The sequence below is a fragment of the Chiloscyllium punctatum genome, chromosome 43 (assembly GCF_047496795.1).
Source record: "Chiloscyllium punctatum isolate Juve2018m chromosome 43, sChiPun1.3, whole genome shotgun sequence".
NCBI lineage: Eukaryota > Metazoa > Chordata > Chondrichthyes > Orectolobiformes > Hemiscylliidae > Chiloscyllium > Chiloscyllium punctatum.
This window is the reverse complement of record NC_092781.1, coordinates 55,756,817-55,782,941: the sequence shown is the minus strand read 5'-3', so window position 1 is coordinate 55,782,941 and position 26,125 is coordinate 55,756,817. Positions and strand designations below refer to the sequence as shown.

The 26,125-nt window shown below is 41.6% G+C and overlaps 1 protein-coding gene across 1 annotated transcript; it reads right to left on the bottom strand.

Annotated features, from left to right (window-relative positions):
• Positions 1 to 257: 257 nt before the first annotated feature.
• LOC140466527 (procathepsin L-like) lies at positions 258 to 5,495 on the bottom strand. The gene is made up of 3 exons (XM_072561999.1): positions 5,337 to 5,495; positions 3,021 to 3,123; positions 258 to 635 (listed from the first exon to the last, which is right to left on the bottom strand). The coding sequence occupies exons 1-3, from the start codon at positions 5,386 to 5,388 to the stop codon at positions 536 to 538; spliced, it is 255 nt and encodes an 84-aa protein (XP_072418100.1). The 5' UTR covers positions 5,389 to 5,495; the 3' UTR covers positions 258 to 535.
• Between the last annotated feature and the right edge of the window lie 20,630 nt (positions 5,496 to 26,125).

The following is a 26,125-nucleotide window of genomic DNA, read 5'->3' as shown; positions in this document are numbered from 1 at the left end:
CTGACCGGCTTAACGTGTTTCCAGGAGGGTTTCTGGTTCGAGTCTGTTCAATTAAGCCTTATTGTCCTCAACAACCCCATTGCATTTATTCAGTAACTGTGCTGGTGTCAAAAACGCAGACTCTTCAAATTTTCTGTGCATTTGTCTACAATATGGTTTGACAATAGATTTCATAGCAGACAAGGCAATTCATTAGGCACAAAAACAAATACGTTCCTTTGGACAAACAAACTCTGAAAATGATTGCTGGCAGCCTTTATTATATTGTTGGACATCAGCAGTACAGGCAGATTATTGTCTTCTCCAAGCTGGAGAATTTATTCACTCTATCATTTACAGTGGCTATACGTATCAATCAGACTATGCCATTGGTTTTATATGAAGCGATAGAAATGGCAAAAATCGTCATTATTTCACTTTTTAAATTTGCAGCAGACAATTAAAGCGATGTCATTGACTGAGTCAGCATTAACAGAAATGGTCCGGGTTTTCATTCAGCTGGGATTGATGAAGCTCTGTCTTATCAGTTGGCTCGTTACACGATAGGGTACCGCACAATACTGGCAATTCCACAGTGATTCCCTCTATCCTTAGCAATTTTGATGTACCCGTCTTCACCCCAGTCTGTTCCCCAGCTGGAAAGTAAGAAAGTGCATTGGTGTTGGAATCAAAATGCTGATAAAAGAGACATGTTTGGAGAAGCAGCTGTTTTAACTCTGGTATGCAATTGGAATTATTTTAGGGACTGAATTCTGGAATTACTGAGCTAGACAATGAGTTGTAAAGAATAAGTTGCATCAGGGTGGAAAGAGTAAATTGTTTTCTTTAACATCAATTGCTGATCTGTACACTACGTATAGACTCACTACAACAATTCAAATGGCATGAGGTGAGATCAATATCAGGGATAGTCTGCAGCTGGAGTGGATACGAAGTTCTAATTGAATAGGGACGAGTGAAAGTGTATATGGCCTCCTGGAGATTTCCTTCTTGCCTTATGGAGGAGGAGATTTTCTCAGGGTTTTTTTTCAACCAACATCGTTCTGAGATTGCCTGCCACAGGATAGAGACTGTGCAGAGCATAAGTTGATTTGGGCAAAGGTTACCCCGTGTCTCCTAAACTGCAAGGATACTTCGGCCTCAGAATTTGTTCCATATCTGGTTACCCTGCCCAAATCACATTTCCAAGCTTTACCAAACTATTCCAGCACCCATTAAACTGTAATACTATCTACCTTACTACACAACAATGTGTACGTTCTTATAAGCGACCCACATACTGTTTCTTCTGGGAAATCAAGTAGAAATGTGTGTATGTGTCAGTGTGTGTGTGTGTGTGTGTGTGTGTGTGTCCACCAGAACCACAGGACTTCTTTAATCAAACATTTTGTATCCAATCTGGCCCTGAAGATGTGACTGCTTCTTCCAAACCTGACTGCCGTGATTGTAATGACGGCAGCCAGCGATGCCTCAAAGAATAAATGGCTGAAAGGAGACAGACGGTGGTACTTGATGGAAAATATTCATTCTAGAGTTCAGTTACTAATAAAGTACCGTAAGGATCAGTTTCGGATCTACTTTTGTTAGTCGATTTTTATAGAAATGAACTGAATGAATGAGAAGGATGGTGGACTAATATGCGGATGATATTAAGTTCGTTAGAGGTGTTGACAGTTACTAAGGATGTATGGATTGCAGACATAAGTAGATAAGCTGCAGAGCTATGACGACAGGTGGCGAATGCAGTTTAACGCGGTAAAGTGTGAGGTGATTCAGTTTGGAAAGAATCCAATGTAATGGGCGAATGGTCAGATTCGTGCTTGTGCAGATGAGCACAGAGATCTCAGTGTCGAGGTACATCGATGTTTGAATATTGCCTCCCAGGTTGATAGGGTTATTGGGATGGCATATGGTGTGTTAGCTTTGATTGTTAGGGGGATTCAGTTTCGGAAACAGGAGATCATGCTTCAAGCCATACTAAACTCTGTCGCAACCACATTCTGGGTAATATGCACACTTCTGGTCACCGTATTACAGGAAGAATGTGCATGCTTTGGAACGGGTTCAGATGAGATTTACTGGGCAATCGACAGTTATGGAGGGAGATAGCAAAAGGAAAAGCTGAGGGAGTTAGGCTGTTTTCGGTAGGATAAAGTTTCAGGTGAATTAATTGAGACACATAAGTTAATTAAAATATTTGGTAGGTTGGATAGTGAGAGGCTTTTTTTCCTTGAATGGCGATGGCTGGCAGGAGGGCTTTAAAATCAACAGAGATAGACATTGGACAGATGTCAGTGGTAGTTTCTTTCCTCCGATTGTTGTCGGGGCTTGGAACTCTGCCTGCATCAGTGGAGGTCTTGCCACATTTCAGAATATTTAAATGGTCATTGGTCAGGAATATGTACGAGAATGGAATAGTATTTGCTCCATGGGCTTCAGATTGGTTGCACAGGTCAGCGCAACATCTAGTGTTAAAAGACATTTACTGGGCGGTAAAGTTCTATGTTCTACGTTCCAGAATTGGGGCTGTTAATCTGATCCCATCAGTGTCCGAGTGACAAGTGATTAGAGCTTTGTCCTTGTTTCCCTGTGAACAGGTTGTACAGTTGGGTTTGAGATATGACTTTGCCGCCCATTTCCCCAGGAAATTGTTTTCTGTTGTTGTGTATAGCTGTTAATTTTAACCATATGTTTGTAATTTGTACTGGTAAGTTTAAAAACTGGTTGTGATTCAGGGATAATGACACTCTGATGCCTGCCTCTGTGCGAAGCAATACTTCAGACAAGAACCGTACACTTGTAAGTGCAGCGTTACTTGGTGATGGGATACCTGCCTCTGACTTTTTTTTAGATATCATCTCAGACAGCACAACCATTAAGCATTCAATTCCAGATAAATACAGAGTTACGTGCTCGTTGAACAGATACAAAGGTTGCAGCACAGAGACAGGAAATTCATTCCATGCCACTCTCCCTTCTCCGTCTGTGATCAGGTGTTTATTATTTCAAAGAGTACGGACCTGTTTTTAACCAGCCAATACTTCATTCCATCCTCAATTCCAAAACCAACCACCAGCACTTCATCGGTTACATATCCATTGCAATTTTCATCATAGTAAACTCCTGTAAGGAGACACATATTAAATGGTTTATCTGTGAAATATTTAATTAGTGTTAATTTAGCTTTGTTTCATGAACACTGACATGTCTGTTTTTACTAACTGTCTTCAAATTGATCGTCCTCACTCCGCACCATGACGTCTGTTGACTTTAATCAATGTTTCCCAATGACATCGCCTCCACCATTCTCACTTCCTCTCGGCACATCCTTCAGAGTCATAGACTTTTATAGCGTAGAAATGCTTCGATCCTTCGATCGAAATAGTCCATGCTGAGCACATATCCTCAACCAATCTAGCCCTATTTTTCAGCACTTGGCCAATATCCCTGTAAACCATTCCTATACATCTACCCATCCAGATGCCTTTTCTAATGTTGTATTTGTATCACTCTCCACCACTTCCTCTGGTATTTCATTCCAGACACGTACCATGCTCTGTGTGAAAACATTGCTCCTCAGATACCTTTAAATCTTTTCCTTCTCACCTTAAACGTACGGTCTCTAGTTTTGTACTCTCCTCCTCTTTATTCGTCCCATACCCATTATTGTTCATGAACCTCCACAAGCTCACCCTTCAGTCTCTGTCGTACCAGCGAACAAGGCTGCAGCCTTCTCAGCCTCGGGCGAAAGTGAGGAGTCCAGATGCTGGAAATCAGAGTCCAGATTAGACTTATGCTGGAAATGCACAGCAGGTCAGGCAGGATCTGAGGAGGGAGGAATATCGACTTCATCAGGAAGAGCTGTTGCCCGAAACTTGATTTTCCTCCTCTTCAAATGCTGCCTGTGCTGCTGTGCTTCTCTAGCAAACCCCTAAGCTAGACTCAATTTAGCCTCACTCTAACCCTCAAATACTTCAACCCTTGCTAAGTCCTTGTAAATATTTTCTGGATCCTTTCAAATTTAACAACATCTTTCTTACAGCAGAAAGTCCAGACTTTAACATAAAATTCTAAAACTGGCCTTACCAATGTCCTTTGCAGCTGGAACATGACATCGCAAAGCATATACTCAATGCACTGACGAATGCTGCTTTCACTCCCCTGTCGACGTGTGACTCCAAAATCATGGAATTATGCACGCGGGCCTCGAGGTCTCTTTTTTTTAAAATAACACTCCCTCAGGCCCTGAAACTTTCTGCATACATTTCTTTACTTTCTTTAATTGTCTCCTGTCCATTCCTGCTGGCACTGGACCACCATCCCTTTTCTTATTTAATTTCCTTGTTCCACCCAATCACAGACAATCTGTTTCATTCTTCCTTTTTTATATAATTTTTGCTGTTGTTTTTATATCAATGATTGATATAGTATCTTGCTGAGATTATTTTCAGTGTAGAAATAATTTACCAAACATTTGCAGAAGACACTGACCATGGTACCTGACCGTGTATAATATCAGTTTGCTGCCATGTGTGTTAACACATTCTGTTAAATTAAAAAATCCTCCACCTGGGGTAATGAAGGAGATCCAATCTGCATTCAGTGTTTTTTCGAGTTTGTCTCCAATTGTGGGTTGTACAGTAGAAGTGCTTTGTGATTTGAAATGTTGATGGAGTCAATAGGGAATGGTCCTGCACATGGAGACGACCTGTGTCATCATCACAAGGAAGCTGTGCAGGCGTCCACCTCCCTGTTCAGACCACCGTCTTTGCAAGTCATCTCGAGTCGCCACACGAGAGGAGATCAAGAACAGAATAGAAACAGCTGCTGAGAGAAGAGGTGGAGCAGAGAGTGAAAGACTCTCAGCAGGAGGCCAGGAGATTTCAAGTCGAAGGTCTCGCCCTTCCTCTTAATCCAGATACAGTGAGTGTAGCGTCTACAGTTTACAATTAATAAAACGCTGACATGTGCAGGTACTCAGCAGCACATCAGGACAGTTACACCTCACTGTCAGTTCTCTTAGCTTTAGCACAACGTTTGAGCTATTTGCATCACTCCGAATGGAGCAGGTCCATTTCTCATTACCATTCATGAGCTCACCTTGTAGCATAGTCTAGCTTTAACTCGATGATATCTGACAGAACTGGACGGCATGTTACACGGGAGGAGTGTAGGGAGGAACAAGGGTCAGGGTCATGGTCCATGGTGAACTTTGCAGTGATATTAATACCAAAATAGTGACAGTAAATGTGTCTGTAGATGTATGATTTCTAATACCTTTTCTTGAACAGTCGATAATCTGATTCAAAGACATCATCCAGGGCTCTGCGACTTACCTCCTTTATAATGTTGAAAGGATTTCAGACTTGCATTAATCACAACAGACATCGGTCCTATCTCTCTCACTGCTTGTTCCAATGCTGCCTCGCCTCGTGAAACCCATTTGTAGTCAGTGATTTTAGCAGCAATTTTATCTGGTTCAAATCTGCAGTCTCCATGCTAAATTTTAAACAAAATGTTCAAAAGGAATACTCGTTAAGATCATAATAAAGTTATTTTTTCTTTGCATGACTCGTTTCTGCATTCCGACTTTGGCAGCCAATTTATTTTCCTAAATCTGTGCGATATTTGTTCACCATTTGTTTAGAAAAAAGCACATTTTGCGTGACTTCGCACGAAAACAAACTGTTTGTTCGAACTCGTCCACGCCGGTCACATATCCTGACGTATTGTACTCCCATTTGCGACCACTTGGCCCTGAACACTTCCAATCCATATACCCATCTCCGTACCTTTTTAAATTTGTAATTCTACCAGCCTCCGCCCTTTCTTCAGGGAGGTCTTTCCATACATACATGAAACTCGGCGCGAGACAGTTACAACTCAGATCATTTTTAGAGTTTTCTTGTGTCAAACTTAATGTTTATTGCTCAATGTATTCGAAACATTCTACACTGAGACCAAGCAATGGTATTACAAATGACTTGAAATGTGAGAAAATAACAAAAAATGTACTTTGCGTTAACAACTCAATATCCCAATCAAGCTCACCATCTAGTTAGCTCATACCGAAACAACATTAGAAAGAGTTGAGGCTCTTCACAGTTTTCTGTCGACTCATCTGAAACTTGTGATCGTACAGTAGTGAATTAAATTCTTCACATGCAGATAAACGTTTCCCAAACCGTCAATAATGACATCATTAGAGTTATTGGATTACAATTAATTAGTATTAGTCTCAGTGCCTATTCAAATATTTCCCCTTTCATTTTAAAGCTCGGCTCTCTAGGTTTGGACTCCGATCCCATGGCTAAGGCATTATGCTCTTTACCCGATTCATGTGTTTCATGATTTTATAGCCCTTGATAATGTCACCACTCAGCCTCTGTACCTCCACTGGAGAAAAGCTCCAGCCTATTCAGTCTCTCCCGATAACTGTAACCCAATCCCAGCAAAATCATTGTCAATATTTTCTGCACCCTGTGAAAGTTAACAACATCCCCCCTTTAACAGAGCAACCAAAAGTGTGTACAGTTTTCCAAAAGTGGCCTCGCCAATGTCCTGTACAGCTGCAATATGACGTCCCAATACCTGTATCAATGTTTTGAACAATAAAGGTAACTATGCCAAATGCCTCCTTCACCATCCTATCTATCCTCGGCTCCACTTCCAAGGAATTATATACCTGCACCCCTCGGCCTCTCTGTAAATTCTTGCATGTTGGAAATGATGGTGTATATTGATTGTCTAAAGTATGGTCTCAATGCCCGTGTTTAAACGAAAATTGGACAATTGTAAATGTGGTGACTTTGCTACTCTCTGATGGAGTAAAGATTCTTGTCAATAATTTTCAATTACTTCTCAACAATGTTGCAGTTACTTCAGTTTCAGGACACAGGGCAGAACATGATGCCAACTCTGGGGTGAGATTGAGACTGGGAGCGATATCGAAATGGGTGGGTGTGTGTAGCAGGATGAATTGCCACATACACCCAGATTTAATTTCAAGATGGCTTAAAATGTAGTTGTGGCAGACTGTGTCAGCGTTCATTCAAACTTGGCTTGGAGAAGGTGTGATGAGTTGCCTTCCAGAACATTTGCAGAATTTTTGATCGGTACTAATCTGTTCGAGAGGGAGTTCAAGGCTTTTGACCCAAAGTCGGTGACGGAATGACAATAAATTTCTGAGCCGGGATGGTGAGTGATTTGAGGGGATTTTGCAGAGAGTGGTGTTAACTGTACCTACTATCCTCCTTGGCGGAAGTGGCTTTCGGTTTGGAAGGTTCTGTCTACAGTCCATCAATCGACTTCACAGCTCGTGGATTGTACATACTGCTATCACTTTGTGATGATAATGGAGGGAATTAATATTTGTGGCTTTGATGCCAGACAAATGGAGTGAATGTCCTGGATGGTGTCAAACCTACTCAGCGTCCAAACATAGAACACTGAACAGTGGAGCGCAGTGCAGGCCCTTCGGACGCCAATGTTGTGCCAAACATTTATCTTAACCTAAGATCAACCTAAATACACACCTCGACAATTGCTGCCGTGCATGTGCTTGACCAGCGGTCGCTTAAATATTCTTAATGTTTCTAACTTTACTACCAAAGCTAGCGGTGCAGTCCACGCATCAAAACCTCTTTGTGGAAATAACCTACCTCTGATATCTTCCCTTTGCTTTCTCCAATGGTCATAAACGTATGACCTCTTCTGACAGCCTTTTTCCTGGGTACACGACTCTGGTTACCTTCCACTTCTTTTTCCAAGCCATTTAAAAAAAAACAACTTTCCTTAATCCAAAATCTTTATCCAAACAATCCAAAATCCTATATCTGCGAACATTTTTCAGTACCTTGCTGACCACAGACGTAAACCTACCATACAATAATTTCCAGGTTTTTTCCCTATTTACTTCCCTGAAGAGAAGTACAATATATGCCTCCCTCCAAACATGAAGAACTACTATGGAGAGTTTGGATACAAAGATCATTGCCAGATGTGCAGCAACCTAATTCCTCACTTCTCGTTGGAAATGTGGATAAATCTGATCTGGCCGTCGAGATTTAATCATACTCATGTTTTCCAGAATTTCCACCAAATCCACATTCTTAATATCAATCTGCTCAAGCCTATTAAGCACTTCCACAGTATTCTCTCTAACATCAAGCTCCCTCTGTCTCATGAATACAATAGCAAAAAAACTCATTTTGATTCTTCTCTACCTCGCCACGCTCGGTGCTTAAGTTCCCTCCACTGGCTTAGATCCAGCTGATGCTCTCTCAGATCATTCTCTTATTCCTAATGTACGTGTGCAAAACATTTGGATTTTTTTCAAATCCTTCCCGCCAGGGCTTTCTCATGCCCCCAACCAGTTTTCATCAGTCCATTTTTGAGTTCTTTCCTTTCGACCCTGTAATCTTCAAAATATGCGCCAGATCCTCTTCTACTCTTGTCATCCAGGGCTCCTTCCCTTTACAATTCCACACCGGTCTCATTGGGACAAAGTTATTCAACATAGCAAAGAAAATGCTCCACATTTCTGTTGTGCATTTCCGTAAAGGAATTATTCCTAATTTACACTCCACAGGTTTTGTCTAAGAGCAGTAAAACATCCCGTCCCCAGATTAAATTTCCTCTCATTAAGTCAGTTTCTATTCCTCCCCATGGCGACCTCAAATTTGAGGCATTTATGTTCTCTGTCACCAAAATGCTCTGCCACTGAGTTATCTGGCACCTGGCCTGGCGAATTGCTTCACACCAAATCTAATATGGCCACCCCAGTCGTCATATCTACTTATTGCGTCAGGAATACTTCCTGGAAACACCTAACAAAATCATCGCCATCCAGATAATCTGCACCACGTATTTTGCAATTAATATTGGGGAATTTCAAATCACCCTTATCAGCAAATTCTGTTATATCTGCACGTTTCCAAGATCTACTACCCAATCTTTCCAATGTCTATAGGAGACAACCAATAAAATAACTGTTTCTTTCTTTGTTGTCGGAGCTGCAGTCATCCTGGGAAGTGGAAGTATTTCACCATATCCTTGCCTTTTGTTTAGTTGATGGAAAGACTTCAGAGATGTTGATAGTGTGCAATTCAGTATTGGTTAAATTCTCTCCCATGTTGGATTATGTCATTGCCTGTCACTTGTCTGGTAAGAATGTTATTTGCAGTTTAATTTCGCAAGTGGAGATATTGTCCACACTTTGCCCCATTGGACACAGATTTCTTCAAAATATGATAAATTCAAATGGTGCTGACAATCGTGTAGATATTCCCCCTGCGTACCTTTTGGATAGAAGGCCAGTGATGAAGCATCTGGGTGTATGTGGCAATTCATCCTGCTACACACACCCACCCATTTCGATATCGCTCCCAGTCTCAATCTCACCCCAGAGTTGGCATCATGTTCTGCCCTGTGTCCTGAAACTGAAGTAACTGCAACATTGTTGAGAAGTAATTGAAAATTATTGACAAGAATCTTTACTCCATCAGAGAGTAGCAAAGTCACCACATTTACAATTGTCCAATTTTCGTTTAAACACGGGCATTGAGACCATACTTTAGACAATCAATATACACCATCATTTCCAACATGCAAGAATTTACAGAGAGGCCGAGGGGTGCAGGTATATAATTCCTTGGAAGTGGAGCCGAGGATAGATAGGATGGTGAAGGAGGCATTTGGCATAGTTACCTTTATTGTTCAAAACATTGATACAGGTATTGGGACGTCATATTGCAGCTGTACAGGACATTGGCGAGGCCACTTTTGGAAAACTGTACACACTTTTGGTTGCTCTGTTAAAGGGGGGATGTTGTTAACTTTCACAGGGTGCAGAAAATATTGACAATGATTTTGCTGGGATTGGGTTACAGTTATCGGGAGAGACTGAATAGGCTGGAGCTTTTCTCCAGTGGAGGTACAGAGGCTGAGTGGTGACATTATCAAGGGCTATAAAATCATGAAACACATGAATCGGGTAAAGAGCATAATGCCTTAGCCATGGGATCGGAGTCCAAACCTAGAGAGCCGAGCTTTAAAATGAAAGGGGAAATATTTGAATAGGCACTGAGACTAATACTAATTAATTGTAATCCAATAACTCTAATGATGTCATTATTGACGGTTTGGGAAACGTTTATCTGCATGTGAAGAATTTAATTCACTACTGTACGATCACAAGTTTCAGATGAGTCGACAGAAAACTGTGAAGAGCCTCAACTCTTTCTAATGTTGTTTCGGTATGAGCTAACTAGATGGTGAGCTTGATTGGGATATTGAGTTGTTAACGCAAAGTACATTTTTTGTTATTTTCTCACATTTCAAGTCATTTGTAATACCATTGCTTGGTCTCAGTGTAGAATGTTTCGAATACATTGAGCAATAAACATTAAGTTTGACACAAGAAAACTCTAAAAATGATCTGAGTTGTAACTGTCTCGCGCCGAGTTTCATGTATGTATGGAAAGACCTCCCTGAAGAAAGGGCGGAGGCTGGTAGAATTACAAATTTAAAAAGGTACGGAGATGGGTATATGGATTGGAAGTGTTCAGGGCCAAGTGGTCGCAAATGGGAGTACAATACGTCAGGATATGTGACCGGCGTGGACGAGTTCGAACAAACAGTTTGTTTTCGTGCGAAGTCACGCAAAATGTGCTTTTTTCTAAACAAATGGTGAACAAATATCGCACAGATTTAGGAAAATAAATTGGCTGCCAAAGTCGGAATGCAGAAACGAGTCATGCAAAGAAAAAATAACTTTATTATGATCTTAACGAGTATTCCTTTTGAACATTTTGTTTAAAATTTAGCATGGAGACTGCAGATTTGAACCAGATAAAATTGCTGCTAAAATCACTGACTACAAATGGGTTTCACGAGGCGAGGCAGCATTGGAACAAGCAGTGAGAGAGATAGGACCGATGTCTGTTGTGATTAATGCAAGTCTGAAATCCTTTCAACATTATAAAGGAGGTAAGTCGCAGAGCACTGGATGATGTATTTGAATCAGATTATCGACTGTTCAAGAAAAGGTATTAGAAATCATAAATCTACGGACACATTTACTGTTACTATTTTGGTATTAATATTACTGCAAAGTTCACCATGGACCATGACCCTTACCCTTGTTCCTCCCTACACTCCTCCCGTGTTACATGCCGTCCAGTTCTGTCAGATATCATCGAGTTAAAGCTAGACTATGCTACAAGGTGAGCTCATGAATGGTAATGAGAAATGGACCTGCTCCCATTCGGAGTGATGTAAATAGCTCAAAACGTTGTGCTGCAGCTAAGAGAACTGATAGAGAGGTGTAACTGTCCTGATGTGCTGCTGAGTGCCTGCACATGTCAGCGTTTTATTAATTGTAAACTGAAGACGCGACAGTCACTGTATCTGGATTAAGAGGAAGGGCGAGATCTTCGACTTGAAATCTCTTGGTCTCCTGCTGAGAGTCTTTCACTCTCTGCTCCACCTCTTCTCTCAGCAGCTGTTTCTATTCTGTTCTTGATCTCCTCTCGTGTGGCAACTCGAGATGACTTGTGACTTGCAAAGACGGTGGTCTGAACAGGGTGGTGGAGCCTGCACAGCTTCCTTCTGATGATGACACAGGTCGTCTCCATGTGCAGGACTATTCCCTATTGACTCCATCAACATTTCAAATCACAAAGCACTTCTACTGTACAACCCACAATTGGAGACAAACCCGAAAAATACTGAATGCAGAGTGGAGCTCCTTCATTACCCCAGGTGTAGGAGTTTGTAAGTTGTTAGAATGTGTTAACACACATGGCAGCAAACCGATATTCCACACGGTCAGATACCATGGTCATTGTCTTCTGCACATGTCTGGTAAATTATTTCCTCACTGAAAATAATCTCAGCAGGATACTATATCAATCATTGATATAAAAACAACAGCAAAAATTATTTTAAAAAAGGAAGAATGAAACAGATAGTCTGTGATTGGGTGGAACAAGGAAATTAAATAAGAAAAGGGATGGTGGTCCAGTGCCAGCAGGAATGGACAGGAGACAATTAAAGAAAGTAAAGAAATGTATGCAGAAAGTTTCAGGGCCTGAGGGAGTGTTATTTTGAAAAAAAGAGACCTCGGGGCCCGCGTGCATAATTCCATGATTTTGGAGTCACACGTCGACAGGGGAGTGAAAGCAGCATCCGTCAGTGCATTGAGTTTATGCTTTGCGATGTCATGTTCCAGCTGCAAAGGACATTGGTAAGGCCAGTTTTAGAATTTTATGTTAAAGTCGGTACTTTCTGCTGGAAGAAAGATGTTGTTAAATTTGAAAGGTTCCAGAAAATATTTACAAGGACTTAGCAAGGGTTGAAGTATTTGAGGGTTAGAGTGAGGCTGAATAGAGTCTAGCTTAGAGTTTTGCTGGAGAAGCACAGCAGCACAGGCAGCATTTGAAGAGGAGGAAAATCAAGTTTCGGGCAACAGCTCTTCCTGATGAAGTCGATTTTCCTCCCTCCTCAGATCCTGCCTGACCTGCTGTGCATTTCCAGCATAAGTCTGATCTGGACTCTGATCTCCAGCATCTGCAGTCCTCACTTTTGCCCGAGGCTGAGAAGGCTGCAGCCTTGTTCGCTGGTACGACAGGGACTGAAGGGTGAGCTTATGGAGGTTCATGAACGATAATGGGTATGGGACGAATAAAGAGGAGCAGAGTCCAAAACTAGAGACCGTACGTTTAAGGTGAGAAGGAAAAGATTTAAAGGTATCTGAGGAGCAATGTTTTCACACAGAGCATGGTACGTGTCTGGAATGAAATACCAGAGGAAGTGGTGGAGAATGATACAAATACAACATTAGAAAAGGCATCTGGATGGGTAGATGTATAGGAATGGTTTACAGGGATATTGGCCAAGTGCTGAAAAATAGGGCTCGATTGGTTGAGGATATGTGCTCAGCATGGACTATTTCGATCGAAGGATCGAAGCATTTCTACGCTATAAAAATCGATGACTCTGAAGGATGTGCCGAGAGGAAGTGAGAATGGCGGAGGCGATGTCATTGGGAAACATTGATTAAAGTCAACAGACGTAAAGGTGAGGATTGAGGACGATCAATTTGAAGACAGTTAGTACAAACAGACATGTCAGTGTTCATGAAACAAAGCTAAATTAACACTAATTAAATATTTCACAGATAAACCATTTAATATGTTTCTCCTTACAGGAGTTTACTATGATGAAAATTGCAATGGATATCTAAGCCAAGAAGTGCTGGTGGTTGGTTTTGGAATTGAGGATGGAATGAAGTATTGGCTGGTTAAAAACAGGTCCGTACTCTATTAAATTACAAACACCTAATCACAGACGGAGAAGGGACAGTGGCATGGAATGAATTTCCTGTCTCTTTGCTGCAACCTGTGTATCTGTTCAGCGAGCATGTAACGCTGTGTTTATCTGGAAGTGAATGCTTAATGGTTGTGCTGTCTGAGATGATATCTAAAACTATGTCTGAGCCAGGTGTCCCATCATCAAGAAACGCTGCACTTACAAGTGTACGTTTCTTGACTGAAGTATTGCTTCATACAGAGGCAGGCATCAGAGTGTCATTATTCCTGAATTCAATCATTTTTTAAACTTACCAGTACAAAATAAAAACATACTGTTAAAATTAACAGCTATGCACAACAAAAAGCAATTTACTGGGGAAATGGGCGGCAAAGTCAGATCCCAAACCCAACTGTCCAACCTGTTCACAGGGAAACAAGGACAAAGTTCGAATCACTTGTCACTAGAGCACTGATGGGATCAGATTAACAGCCCCAATTCTGGAACATAAAACATAGAACTTTACAGCCCAGTACATGCCTTTTAACGCTCGATGCTGCGCCGACCTGTGGAATCAATCTGAAGCCCAAGTAACAAACACTGTTCCATTCTCGTCCATATGCCTGGTCAATGACCATTTAAATATTCTGAAATGTGGCAATACCTCTACTATTGCAGGCAGAGTTCCAAGCCCCTACAACAATATGAGGAAAGAAACTACCACTGACATCTGTTCAATATCTATCTCTGTTGATTTTAAAGCCCTCCTGCCAGCCATCGCCATTCAAGGAAAAAAAGACTCTCACTATCCAACCTATCAAATATTTTAATTAACTTATGTGTCTCAATTAATTCACCTCTCAAACTTTTTCCAAACGCAAACAGCCTTAACTCCCTCGGCTTTTCCTTGTACTATCTCCCTCCATAACTGGCGATTTCCCAGTAAATCTCATCTCAACCCGTTCCAAAGCATGCACATTCTTCCTGTAATATGGTTACCAAAACTCTGCATATTACCCAGAAAGTGGTTGCAACAGAGTTTAGTACGGCTTGAAGCATGACCTTCTGTTTCCGAAACTGAATCCCCTTAACAATCAAAGCTAACACGCCATATGGCTTCCCAATAACCCGATCAATCTGGGAGGCAACATTCAAACATCGATGTACCTCGACACCGAGATCTCTGTGCTCATCTACACAAGCACGAATCTGACCATTCGCCCATTACATTGGATTCTTTCCAAACTGAATCACCTCACACTTTACCGCGTTAAACTGCATTCGCCACCTTTCGTCATAGCTCTGCAGCTTATCTACTTATCTCTGCAATCCATACATCCTTAGTAACTGTCCACAACTCTAACGAACGTAATTTCATCCGCATATTAATCCACCATCCTTCTGTGCTCTCATTCAGTTCATTTATATAAAAATCAACGAACAAAAGTGGATCCAAAAACTGATCCTTGCGGTACATTATTAGTAACTGAACTCTGGAATGAATATTTTCCATCAACTATCACCGTCTGTCTCCTTTCAGCGATTTATTCTATGAGGCATCGCTGGCTGCTGTTATTACAATCACGGCAGTAATATTTGGAAGAAGCAGTCACATCTTCAGGTCCAGACTGGATACAAAATTTTTGATTAAATAAGTCCTGTGGTTCGGGTGAATACACACACACACACACACACACACACACGCACACACACACACACACACACACACACACACACACACACACACACACACACACACACACACACCTACACACATTTCTACATGATTTCCCAGAAGAAACAGTATGTGGGTAGCTTATAAAAAATACACATTGTTGTTTAATAAGATAGATAGTATTACAGTGTAATGGGTGCTGGAATAGTTTGGTAAAGCTGGAAATGTGATTTGGGCAGGGGAACCGGATATGGAACAAATTTTAAGGCCGAAGTATCCTTGCAGTTTAGGAGACACTGGATAAACTGGGCCCAAATCAACTCATGCTCTGCATAGACTCGATCCAGTGGCAGGCAATCTCCAAACGATGATGGTAAAAAAAAACTGAGAAAATCTCATCTTCCATAAGGCAAGAAGGAAATCTCCAAGAGGCCATATTTCAAGCTCTCACTCGTCCCTATTCACTTTCCCCTTCATATCTACTACAGCTGCAGACCTATCCCTGATATTGATCTCACCTCATGTCATTTTAAATGTTGCAGTGAGTCCATACGTACTGTACAGATCAGCAATTGATGCAAAAGAAAACAATTGTCTCTTTCCAGCCTGATGCAAATTATTCTTTCCAACTCATTATCTAGCTCAGTAATTCCAGAATTCAGTCCCTAAAATAATTCCAATTGTATACCAGAGTTAAAACAGCTGCTTATCCAAACGTGTCCCTTTATCAGCGTTTTGATTCCAACACCAATGGAATTTCTTATTTTCCAGCTGGGGAACAGACTGGGGTGATGACGGGTACATCAAAATTGCTAAGGATAGAGGTAATCACTGTGAAATTGCCAGTGTTGTGCGGTACCCTATCGTGTAACGAGCCAACTGATAAGACAGAGCTGCATCAATCCCAGCTGAATGAAAACCCGGACCATTTCTGATAATGCTGACTCATTCAAGGACATTGCTTTAATTGTCTGCTGCAAATTTAAAAACTGAAATAATGACGATTTTTGCACATTTCTATTACTTCATATAAAACCAATGGCATTGTCTGATTGATACATACAGCCACTGTAAATGATAGAATAAATAAATTCTCAAGCTCGTAGAAGATAATAATCTGCATGTACTGCCGATGACCAACAATATAATAAAGGCTGCCAGCAATCATTTTCAGAGGTTGTTTGTTCCAAAGGAATGTATTTAGCTTTGTGCCTAATGAATTGTGTTGACTGCTATTAAATATATTGTCCAAACATGTTGAAGACAAATGCACAGAAAATGTGAAGAATCTGTGTTTTTTTGACAACAGCACCGTTACTGAATAAATGCAATGGGGTTGTTGAGGACATTAAGGCTTAATTGAACAGAGTCTAACCAGAAACTCTCCTGGAAACATGTTAAGCTGGCCAGACTGTAGAATGGGAGTGTCCCGATGAGATTCAGTTCAGACAAATGCGAATATGCAATTTCATCTATTGATTGGCACTGAATGGAAAAACTGGAAAACTGAGTACTTTAAGTATGACAAAGCAATACTGGTGGAGAATCGTAAATGACAAAAAGAGGTCACACACAGATCTTGTGAAATAGACTAATACTGGTTTATTTCTGACGATATCATGGGCAAGAGATATTGCTAGGAGTGGTACAGCATGGACATACTGCACAGATAATTCCAGGATTCTTTATCCCGTGCTGGAGATACAAATAGTGTGCATAGTTTTACATCCGTGCTCATCGTCGTGCATTGTTAATTCCAAGACAATATGAATTAAATTATATTGAATGGAAAAATATGTAATTGTAACAGGGGTGCCTGTTCCTCGTCTAGTGCAGATGCTCATCTCCAGTATCCTCGTTTCAATGTTCATGCAGGGTGGTGTGCAACCTTCCGTCGTATCAGGTGTCAGTCAGTCTAGGGAGGCTTTGTGGGGTTCAGTACTTGAGGAGACTGGGGATGACCTCACATCACTTCGATAGAGATGATGCTATTGTGAGCTAGGAATACTGTTGTCAGATCATCTCAGGAGTGTATTCATTGAGTCTGGAAGCTGTTTAGAAAATGGCTTGTTTTGCTGTTTTGTTACTGAGCTCGTTGTAGTCAAGTTGAGGTATTTTGCGTATGTTGTGTTTAGTTAACAACCGACATGGCTTTTGCAATCAAGTAGTGGGCACGCAGAGGGGTTCATTTTCTTTTCTCCGACAATTCCTCCTTTTTTTGTTTTTGTCTGAGAACTGGGTTTGAGATGAAGAGGGTGTGTCGCAAGAACCAGAAGGTTATCTGACGCCGTCGGGGCAGCATCAGTTGGGTTGTATTTGGAGTCCGAGTCCAAAGCTGCATATTCCGTGTCGGTTGCAAAGTTATTGTTCGAGTGGGCCTTCATTGATGCATGGTAAGGGGGCGGGGGTAGCACCTTGGAGGACAAACGCTGGCGATTTAAACGCATTTTAATATCCATGCATCAAGTGCGATATCGACAATGATAGTAATGACGAATATGAATCCCTGTCGCAAGGCTGTGCTCCAGGACAACTGTCACAGATCTTGCCCAGTTCTATAGGTCTCATTTGGTTTTTGGTTGAGCAGTACAGCGGTAGTGCATTGGATATGCCAGGCTGGGTCACTGATGTCCTCACTGGGGTTGGGTCATTAAGTGCAGCAATTGGAAACGATGAGGGTGCATGCGCCCACTTTCTCGAACAGCAGATAGTCCTGGATCATCCAGTTTTGCAGGGTGCCATTGGGGATGCCAACAGTTTTGAAATTCAGCTGTTCGTTGGCTACCTCCTCCAAGGTGGGGGCCAGCTGATGAGTTTTTATTTTGAATCGAGTGGTTGCATATTTGGGTGAAAGGATAGTGAGAACCAGGTCAAGATCGGTGAGGCTTCGCTTCCTGTGACATGGTGGTGTCGTAAAGGGAAATACAGGGAATTATATGCAAATGAGACTGCACCGCATATACAACATAACAGCTCCTGGGTCAGGATAATGAAAGGTAGGCTTTGTGGCCACAAATAGCATAGATACCATTATAGATTTTCAAATTGTCGGTCTGGAACTCTCTCTAGGCTTTGGTGAAGTTGGTATTTTGGATGGTAACGTTGAGGACGTGAAGGATCAGTAAACTGTCTTCTCCTGTGGACCACCTTGCTGCGGGAGTGAGGAGCAACGAGTTCATGCACTGGTGCCAGTCGGCATTCCATCTGATTGGATGGCTGTTTTTGAGGCTGACAGATTACAGGGGTTTGCACTGTCTGGTCGAGTCTGTGAGGGGTAGTGCCGGGGTATCGTTGGTAAGGTTGCATAAGCGAAGACCCATCCCTAAAGTTTGTTTAATGGCTACCCTGCGGGTTTCCAGTGGGCCAAACATTTACACCCGTAACTTTCCATTCCTGGTGACAAGCTGAGAGAGGTTACTTCGGGGACTTGTTGCGTTCCAGCCGCCATTGATTTCTGATTCGTTGAAGGGGATGGGTTTCAAGGGAATTCACTCTTGGGAGTGCATGGAGGCATGAGCGCAAACACAACATCTAATCTGCTTGACCCGTAACTCGTGAACACCTAACATTTCTCTTTACCTGCCCCCAGTTCCAATCATCCCGTGGCAGGATGATCAGGGTGAGGAGATAAATGATTAGTATAGAGGCGGTCAGCTAGAATTTCCTCAGGGAGCGGAGCTGACTTTGGTTGTGTTTCCTGTTTGTTGCTGTTTGCGGTGGAGCTCGCTTGCAGCAGGTCTCATGCTGGATTTCTATTCAATTTGACAGTTGTCCGGGTTGTCACAAACAACAGTTATGGGTCTTTCTAATTCGATGAGAAAATCGTTTTCCAGTGAATTAATCATTATGTAGTGAGAAAGTGAGGACTGCAGATGCTGGAGATCAGACCTGAAAATGTGTTGCTGGAAAAGCAGAGCAGGTCAGGCAGCATCCAAGAAGGAGGAGAATCAACGTTTCGGGCATGGACCCTTCTACGGGAATGAGGAGAGTGTGCCAAGCAGGCTACGATAAAAGGTAGGGAGGAGGGACTTGGGGGAGGGGCGTTGGAAATGCGATAGGTGGAAGGAGATTAAGGTGAGGGTGATATGCCGGAATGGGGGTGAGGGCGGAGAGGTGACGAAGAAGATTGCAGGTTAGGAAGGTGGTGCTGAATTCGAGGGTTGGGACTGAGACAAGGTGGGGGGGAGGGGAAATGAGGAAACTGGAGAAATCTGAGTTCATGCCTTGTGGTTGGAGAGTTCCGAGGCAGAAGATGAGGCGTTCTTCCTCCAGCTGTCGTGTTGATCTCTTGTGGTTGGAGGGTTCCGAGGCGAAAGATGAGGCGCTCTTCCTCCAGCCGTCGTGTTGATCCTTCCATATCCGCTGCAAATTCACCTGCACCTTCGCACACATCATTTACTGCATCCCCGAACCCGATTTGGCCTCCTCTATATTGCAGACATAGGCCGCCTACTTGCGGAACATTTCAGAGAACACCTCTGGGACACCTGGACCAACCAACCCAACCACCCTGTGGCTCAACACTTCAACTCTCCCTTCCACTCCACCAAGGACATGCAGGTACTTGTACTCCTCCATCGCCAGACCATAGCAACACGGCGTCTGGAAGAAGAGCACCTCATCTTCCGCCTAGGACCCCTCCAAGCACAAGGGATGAACACAGATTTCTCCAGTTTCCACATTTCTCCTCCCCCACCTTGACACTGTCCCAACCCTCTAACTCAGCACCACCTTCCTAACCTGCAATCTTCTTCCTGACCTTTCCGCCCCCACCCCCACTCCCGCCTATCGCCCTCACCTTAACCTCCTTCCACCTATCACATTTCCAACGCCCCTCCCCCAAGTCCCTCCTCCATACCTTTTATCTTAGCCTGCTTGGCACACTCTCCTCATTCCTGGAGAAGGGCTCATGCCCGAAACGTTGATTATCCTTATCTTTGGATGCTGACTGACCTGATGTGCTTTTCCAGCAATACATTTTCCGGTCTGATCTCCAGCATCTGCAGCTGTATTCAACGCTAGCTATGTCACAGATGATGTAATGTATGCACGAGCGAAATCCACGTTATTTTGAAGTGGAGGTTGACCCCCGAACTACGAACTAAAAGTGTTACTAATGTTTTGAATAAATTTCCTGTAGAATCCACTCAATTGTAAAACTCGTAGTACTTCCTTCTTTGAGGATGGGTTTGCGAATTCCTCGATGGCCTTCACCTTCATGTTCCTCAGTGTTATCACCCACTTCCGTTGCTGTGCCCGAAGAATGCCATTTCCAATTTCACAATTCGTGGTTTTGCAAGTTTATGATCAATGTCCCCTGCCATAGACTTTCATGGAACATTTTCAAAATCTATCAGAATTGCTTGATTGACCTGTTGAGGCATGTTTGTAAATTTGCAAGTCACATTCCTGGGCAATATCAATTTGTTCAACATTCCATCTCTTTCTTCGGATTATATTCCCTTATTCCTTACCCCCTCCCTCAGTCTATCTTCTGCAGATAAGCTGACCTAGTAGCCAACAGTTCTGAGGAAGCGTCAGTCGACACGAAACGTTAAAACTGATTTCTCTTCACAAATGCCGCCAGACCTGCTGAGCCTTTCCAGCAACATCTGTGCTTCTTGTTTCTGATTCACAGCATCCGCAGTTTTTTAAATCGATTTTTATTCAATGATACCATTGTCATCAATAATACTGATGCCTGCTTCATATCTCAGAGTTATAAATTACATTTACGCCTCCTCTTTGATATGTATATATTTACAATCAGCCTGCCTTAAAATTCAGTGTGTACGGTTGGAATTATTTCGCAATTTCACAAACCTATATTTAAACACTGTCTCCAGGCCTGTCAAGTTCGGTTCATTCCAGCAATTTGTCCTCTGAGGCAACAGTTTTCACAACTGTGCAAGACGATTGCAACCACATAAAACAAACACTCTCCATATGCACACACAGAAACAGACACTCAATTGAAAATCTGAATCTACTTCTATGACATCATACTCATTCAGTATCTCTACCTCATGCAGCACGGTGCCTCAGTGGTGAGCACTGCTGCCTCACAGCTCAAGGGACCAGATTCAATTCCAGCCTCAGGCAACTGTCTGTGTGGAGTTTGCACATTCGCCCTGTGTTTGTAAAAATTTCCTCTGTGTGCTCCAATCTCCAATCACAACACAAAGATGTGCAGATTGGATTAATTTACTATAGTGTTCAGGGATGTGTATGTGAGATGCATTAGGGGAAATGTAGATAAATGGGGTCGGGAAATGGGTTTGAGTGGATTACCCTCCAGACGGTCGTTGTGGATGTGTTGGGCCAAATGACCTGTTTTCACAGTGTAGGGATTCGACGGAAGTTCGAGGCAATAAAACATTTCAAATGAACTTCAGTTCCAAGAAGCACATGTTGCAAACAATGCAGCCTATTCGACTTTTGAAATAAGTACAATTAAAACAAATGATCCCAACACATTATATTGTAAGTTGAATGCCCAGTCCCTCAATCTAATATATATTGAGTAATATCATCCAAAAAACAGACACTCTCCAACAAGTGCTTGAGGTTCAACTCCAGAGTATCTCCCAATCTGTAATGATTCACCGAACAGTAGAGATTCTTTAATGATACAAACTATTCAACAAAGAAACTGAAATTGAACCACCTTCACATCGAGCTGACATGGTCCTGTGATGTATAAATTCCAATAATGGGTTAATGTCAACGAACCCGGTCCTCCGAACAGGTTGTGCAAATCCAGACGTTATTAATAGTGCAGGTATGTCATCTAATGCAGAGATCAATCTTCCAGTGGCTTTATACCTGGCAGCAGCAACTTGTATCAATCCCATTGTCTAAAGTATTGTTCAGGGTGACTTGCACACTGTCCAAGTCTGCACCAGTGCATTGTTGGGGAAAGATGTCAATTACTTGACAAAGAACTTGACAAGATCAGTTTGTCCAATTGTTTCCCATTAGTAACATGAAAGGAGGTCTCAGCAAATCAGATGTGACATACCATCCTCTCAACTATGCTCAATTACTGCAGAACTTGCTGAAAGGAAAAAAAAATTGTTCCATTTGGCTAATGTGGATGAGCGAGATCAGGAAATACACATACTATGGCGAACTACTCATGACCTGGAGTAAGCTATTAAATAATCACAACATCGAAGAATCCAAATGCATCTTAATCAATTGCAGCCAGCGGTAAGTCTCAGGACTGTCAAAGCAGGAATCATACAAGATTATTATTCTTGATAGGGATTACAATTATGACACCTTGCCAATTCAGGTGTCCCTCAGCCCAATGTGCTCAGTCGAACCATACCAAGTGATGCATTACATCTTAATAAATGAGGAATTATCACATTTGTCCATCTCGACCAATGATGTTCAAAGGTTGTACGATATTAGTGACATCTCAGAACCCAAATCAACCATGTCCACGTGCTTAATGAGCTGCACAACTTCCAGATTAGCAGTGATCATTTTCAAATAAATTTCACACGACAAAAGTGTCAGAAAATAATTAATTCCGACGAAGCCAATAATGCTCTATATACTATTGATAATAAGTTGCGGTTACGATTGTTAATCATCCCACTATGTTGATTCTGACAGTTAACTGTGACCGAGAAATGCATTGATTTTTATGTTTATATGCGTAGGTGATATGTATACATTACCACACACTAGAAATGAATAATTTAATTTTCAATGAGTAATTCAAAACTATTATAGTTCACAATTATCTACACACATGACTGGCTTCCGAAGCTGTTTCAAAGACCATTTCAAAATCAACCGGAATGTTTATATCTCTTTAATGACATGTAGACCACGCCCGGCAAGATATGCAAATTTCCTTCGAAGAAGCATGTTCGTAAACTAGATGTTATTTTGAGCTGTTTCAATAGTTACATGATATCCATCAAACTAGTTTAATTATAATTAAATCTAAAATTAATTGTAGATTTTATTGAATTCAATTTGACGATTTCCAAACTTACTTCAGATTTCCTTTTTCATTTTGGATGAAGTATTCGATGGGATAAATACCATTTGTACCCGAAAGTGACAACACAAGTTCATAAGGTTGTAAAGAAGGCAAATGCTATGCTTTTTGACATCGGTATGATCCTTCACTGCGATAGTTGGCCAGTCATATTGTAAGCATGTAAGATTTGAGCCACATTGGAGTATTGCGTGCAGTTCTGTTTGAAATTTAGGAAAGGATATGAAGACTGGGTTTCGCGTGCAAAAGTGGTTTACAAGAATATTTCATGGATCGGAATCCATTAGTTATCAGGAGAAGAGGGATGTACTTGGATTAATGACCTCAAGAGGTTTCAGAGGCCAAGGGAAAACCTGATAGAATTGCAAAATGTTGGGATGAATTAATAGGGTCGATAGTCAGAGCCTTTATCACAGGGTGGAAATGTCACAGAATAGTCTGCATAGTTTGAAGTTAGTGGGGGAGGGGGGTGGAAGAATTAAAGGGGGATTTGCAACAAAAAGTCTTTTTACACAGCACGTGAACAGGGCCTGGAATATGCTGCCAGGACAAATCTTAGAAATGGATACGATAAGGACACCAAAGAATCTTTCAGATAGATGCATGAAAAGCCAACGAATTGGCAAATGGACAATGTGCAGACAAACTGTGTATGTTTAGAATGACGACATGGACAGCAAACACTCAATGGGCTGAAGGGCCTTCATGTGTTTTTGTACATTAGATTCATTGTAGTGTGGAAACAGGCCATTTGGCCCAACCCTCCAAAGAGAAACCAACCCAGACCCATTTCCCTTCATTTAATCCTTACGAATGCACCTAACACGACGAGTAATTTAGCATGGACAATTCACCTGGTCTGCCCATCTTTTGGATTTCGGGCGGAAACCCTTGCAGGCTCAGGAAGATTGTGTAAACTGAACACAAATAGTCTCACGAGACGGGAATTGAACCCAGCTGCCGGGAACTGTGACGTAGCAATGCTAACCCCTGAGCCATCATGCCAGCCCAAGTTCTAAGTTTTATATTCTTCTGTGGAATAGGCCATGAATCTGTTGTTTTGTTTCAGAACTTACAAATTTTTGGGAGGAATGAAATGACGAAAACTTTGATGAAACGGACCTCTATGTTGACCAAGGAGGAATTATTGCCGAGTGACTACATTTTATCTGTAGAAAACCAAAGGTTATGAAAAATGTGTTTTTGAAACTGGATTTTGAACATCTCAAACATTTTTCAGTTCTAGTGGGGATTCATCAAGCTGAAATGCAACTTGATATATTTTATTCACAACATCACTGAAACGTAGTGTGCTGTTTCAAGATGCTGGCCAGAGTGCTGGCCACCTTTTCAAGATGTTGTAATGTAAACTGTGTTGATATGTATTATATGTTGAATAAATTATGTGCTACATTAAATATGAAGTATGATACATAACTTCAGTGTGAGGTGGGTTGCTGTGATTTCAACGAGTAATATTGTAGTTTTCCACATACCTGAAAAAATAATTGACTTTTAACAATTATTATTCTTTTGCAATCATTAATGACGTAAGGTGTGCTGTTACTTTAAGACAGTTGAAAGCTAGCAAGGACTCAGAGATGCACAGAGCCCAGAACAAGATAACAATGTAACGTTTGATCAGAACAACTAGCACGGGCTGACCTGCTGTGAGACAAAAGCTAATGCAAATTCAACCAGTCAGTTTGAATTATGCCCAAGACACAATAATCTAATCAAATTTGAATTTGGTATTTTGCCAATATTAAAACCATGATGTGATCCGATGTGTTGGGGTATAAAACCAGAAAGAAAACTTGATCAGTTGAGAGAGAATTGCCAACATACTAGCAAATGTAGGCTGCTCATCAGAACTCTCTGAGAGTTACCTGTCTGGAGATGGAATTTGCACAGTAAAAAAAGATGCACACCGACCCTGAGAGCAAACCGACAGAGGAAGATGCCAAGAGAAGATTCAACAGCTGGCTGTTTTTTGAAATTTGAATTTTTCAGCAAAGCTTAATCAGGTGTTTTTTCAGACCAGTATTGTAGAGGGGAAGGTAATCGATAGGGTGAGATATTTGAGTTGTAATCAGTTGTTAGTTAATGTTTCCTGATAGACTTTAAGCAAAGATGCTAATTTTTCCTTTAAATAGTGACTTTTGGGATAGTTCTTTGCATCTCAAATGTTCATATTACCGCATGGGGTAAATCTTATCTGTCTTGCTCATTTAACTTAGTGAGCCGGAGGGGTGGTTGGGGGCGGGGTGTTACCTCGTGTCATAAGACATAATCATCGAATCACCCAATAAATAATAAGGCCTTTGGACCATCAAGGCTACTCTGCCAAAACTACGGTCTATCAACTCGTCCCACTTTTGAGTATGTCATCCATAGACTTGAATGTTATGGTTTATCTGATGCTCATTCAATACTCCTTTTTCTCAGGATTGTACAGTTGGTCGGCTGCTTTACTAGGATGAATATTCCCCCGACCATTCTCATTAACCCCCCCACCCCAGCCCCCCCTTATCTCTCAAATCCTTTTAATTTCTTCGTATCACTCATGGATTTTATTTATATTTGTCTTAAATTGTTTTGCAAACCATGAAAGTACATCATAGATCTTTCTCGACAAGAATAAATCTTACGTTTGTTTTTAGTCTGCATTAAATTTATCTTGATGATTTTGCTTTCTGGGACATTGTGATAATTGTTGGTCAGGTAGGAGCAAAGCCATACTAGTTGTACCTTAAGCAGAATGAGAACTGAATCCCTCCGGTAATGATTGCTCATTCTGTTGGGGCAGGATTAAAGTAATATGGTTGGAGGGGGTATCCCGAGGGATGAGTCATCAGGGGAAGATACAGAGCAAGATCGAGAAAAAAAACATTCCGGAAATAAATTGGGAGGTTCGAATAAGTAGAAAGCCAGTCACGGTGAAGCGAAATTGAAATTGTTAAGATTGAATGATACATATTTTCTAGCAAGGGGTCTGAAGATCAAAGACGGAGGATTTGATATCATAAGTTAAGAGACAGGATTGAAGTCATTAATGTCAGTGAAGGCAAGCAGAGGGATATGTCGGTCAATTTTCTTAGAATGTACAGGCTTCAAGC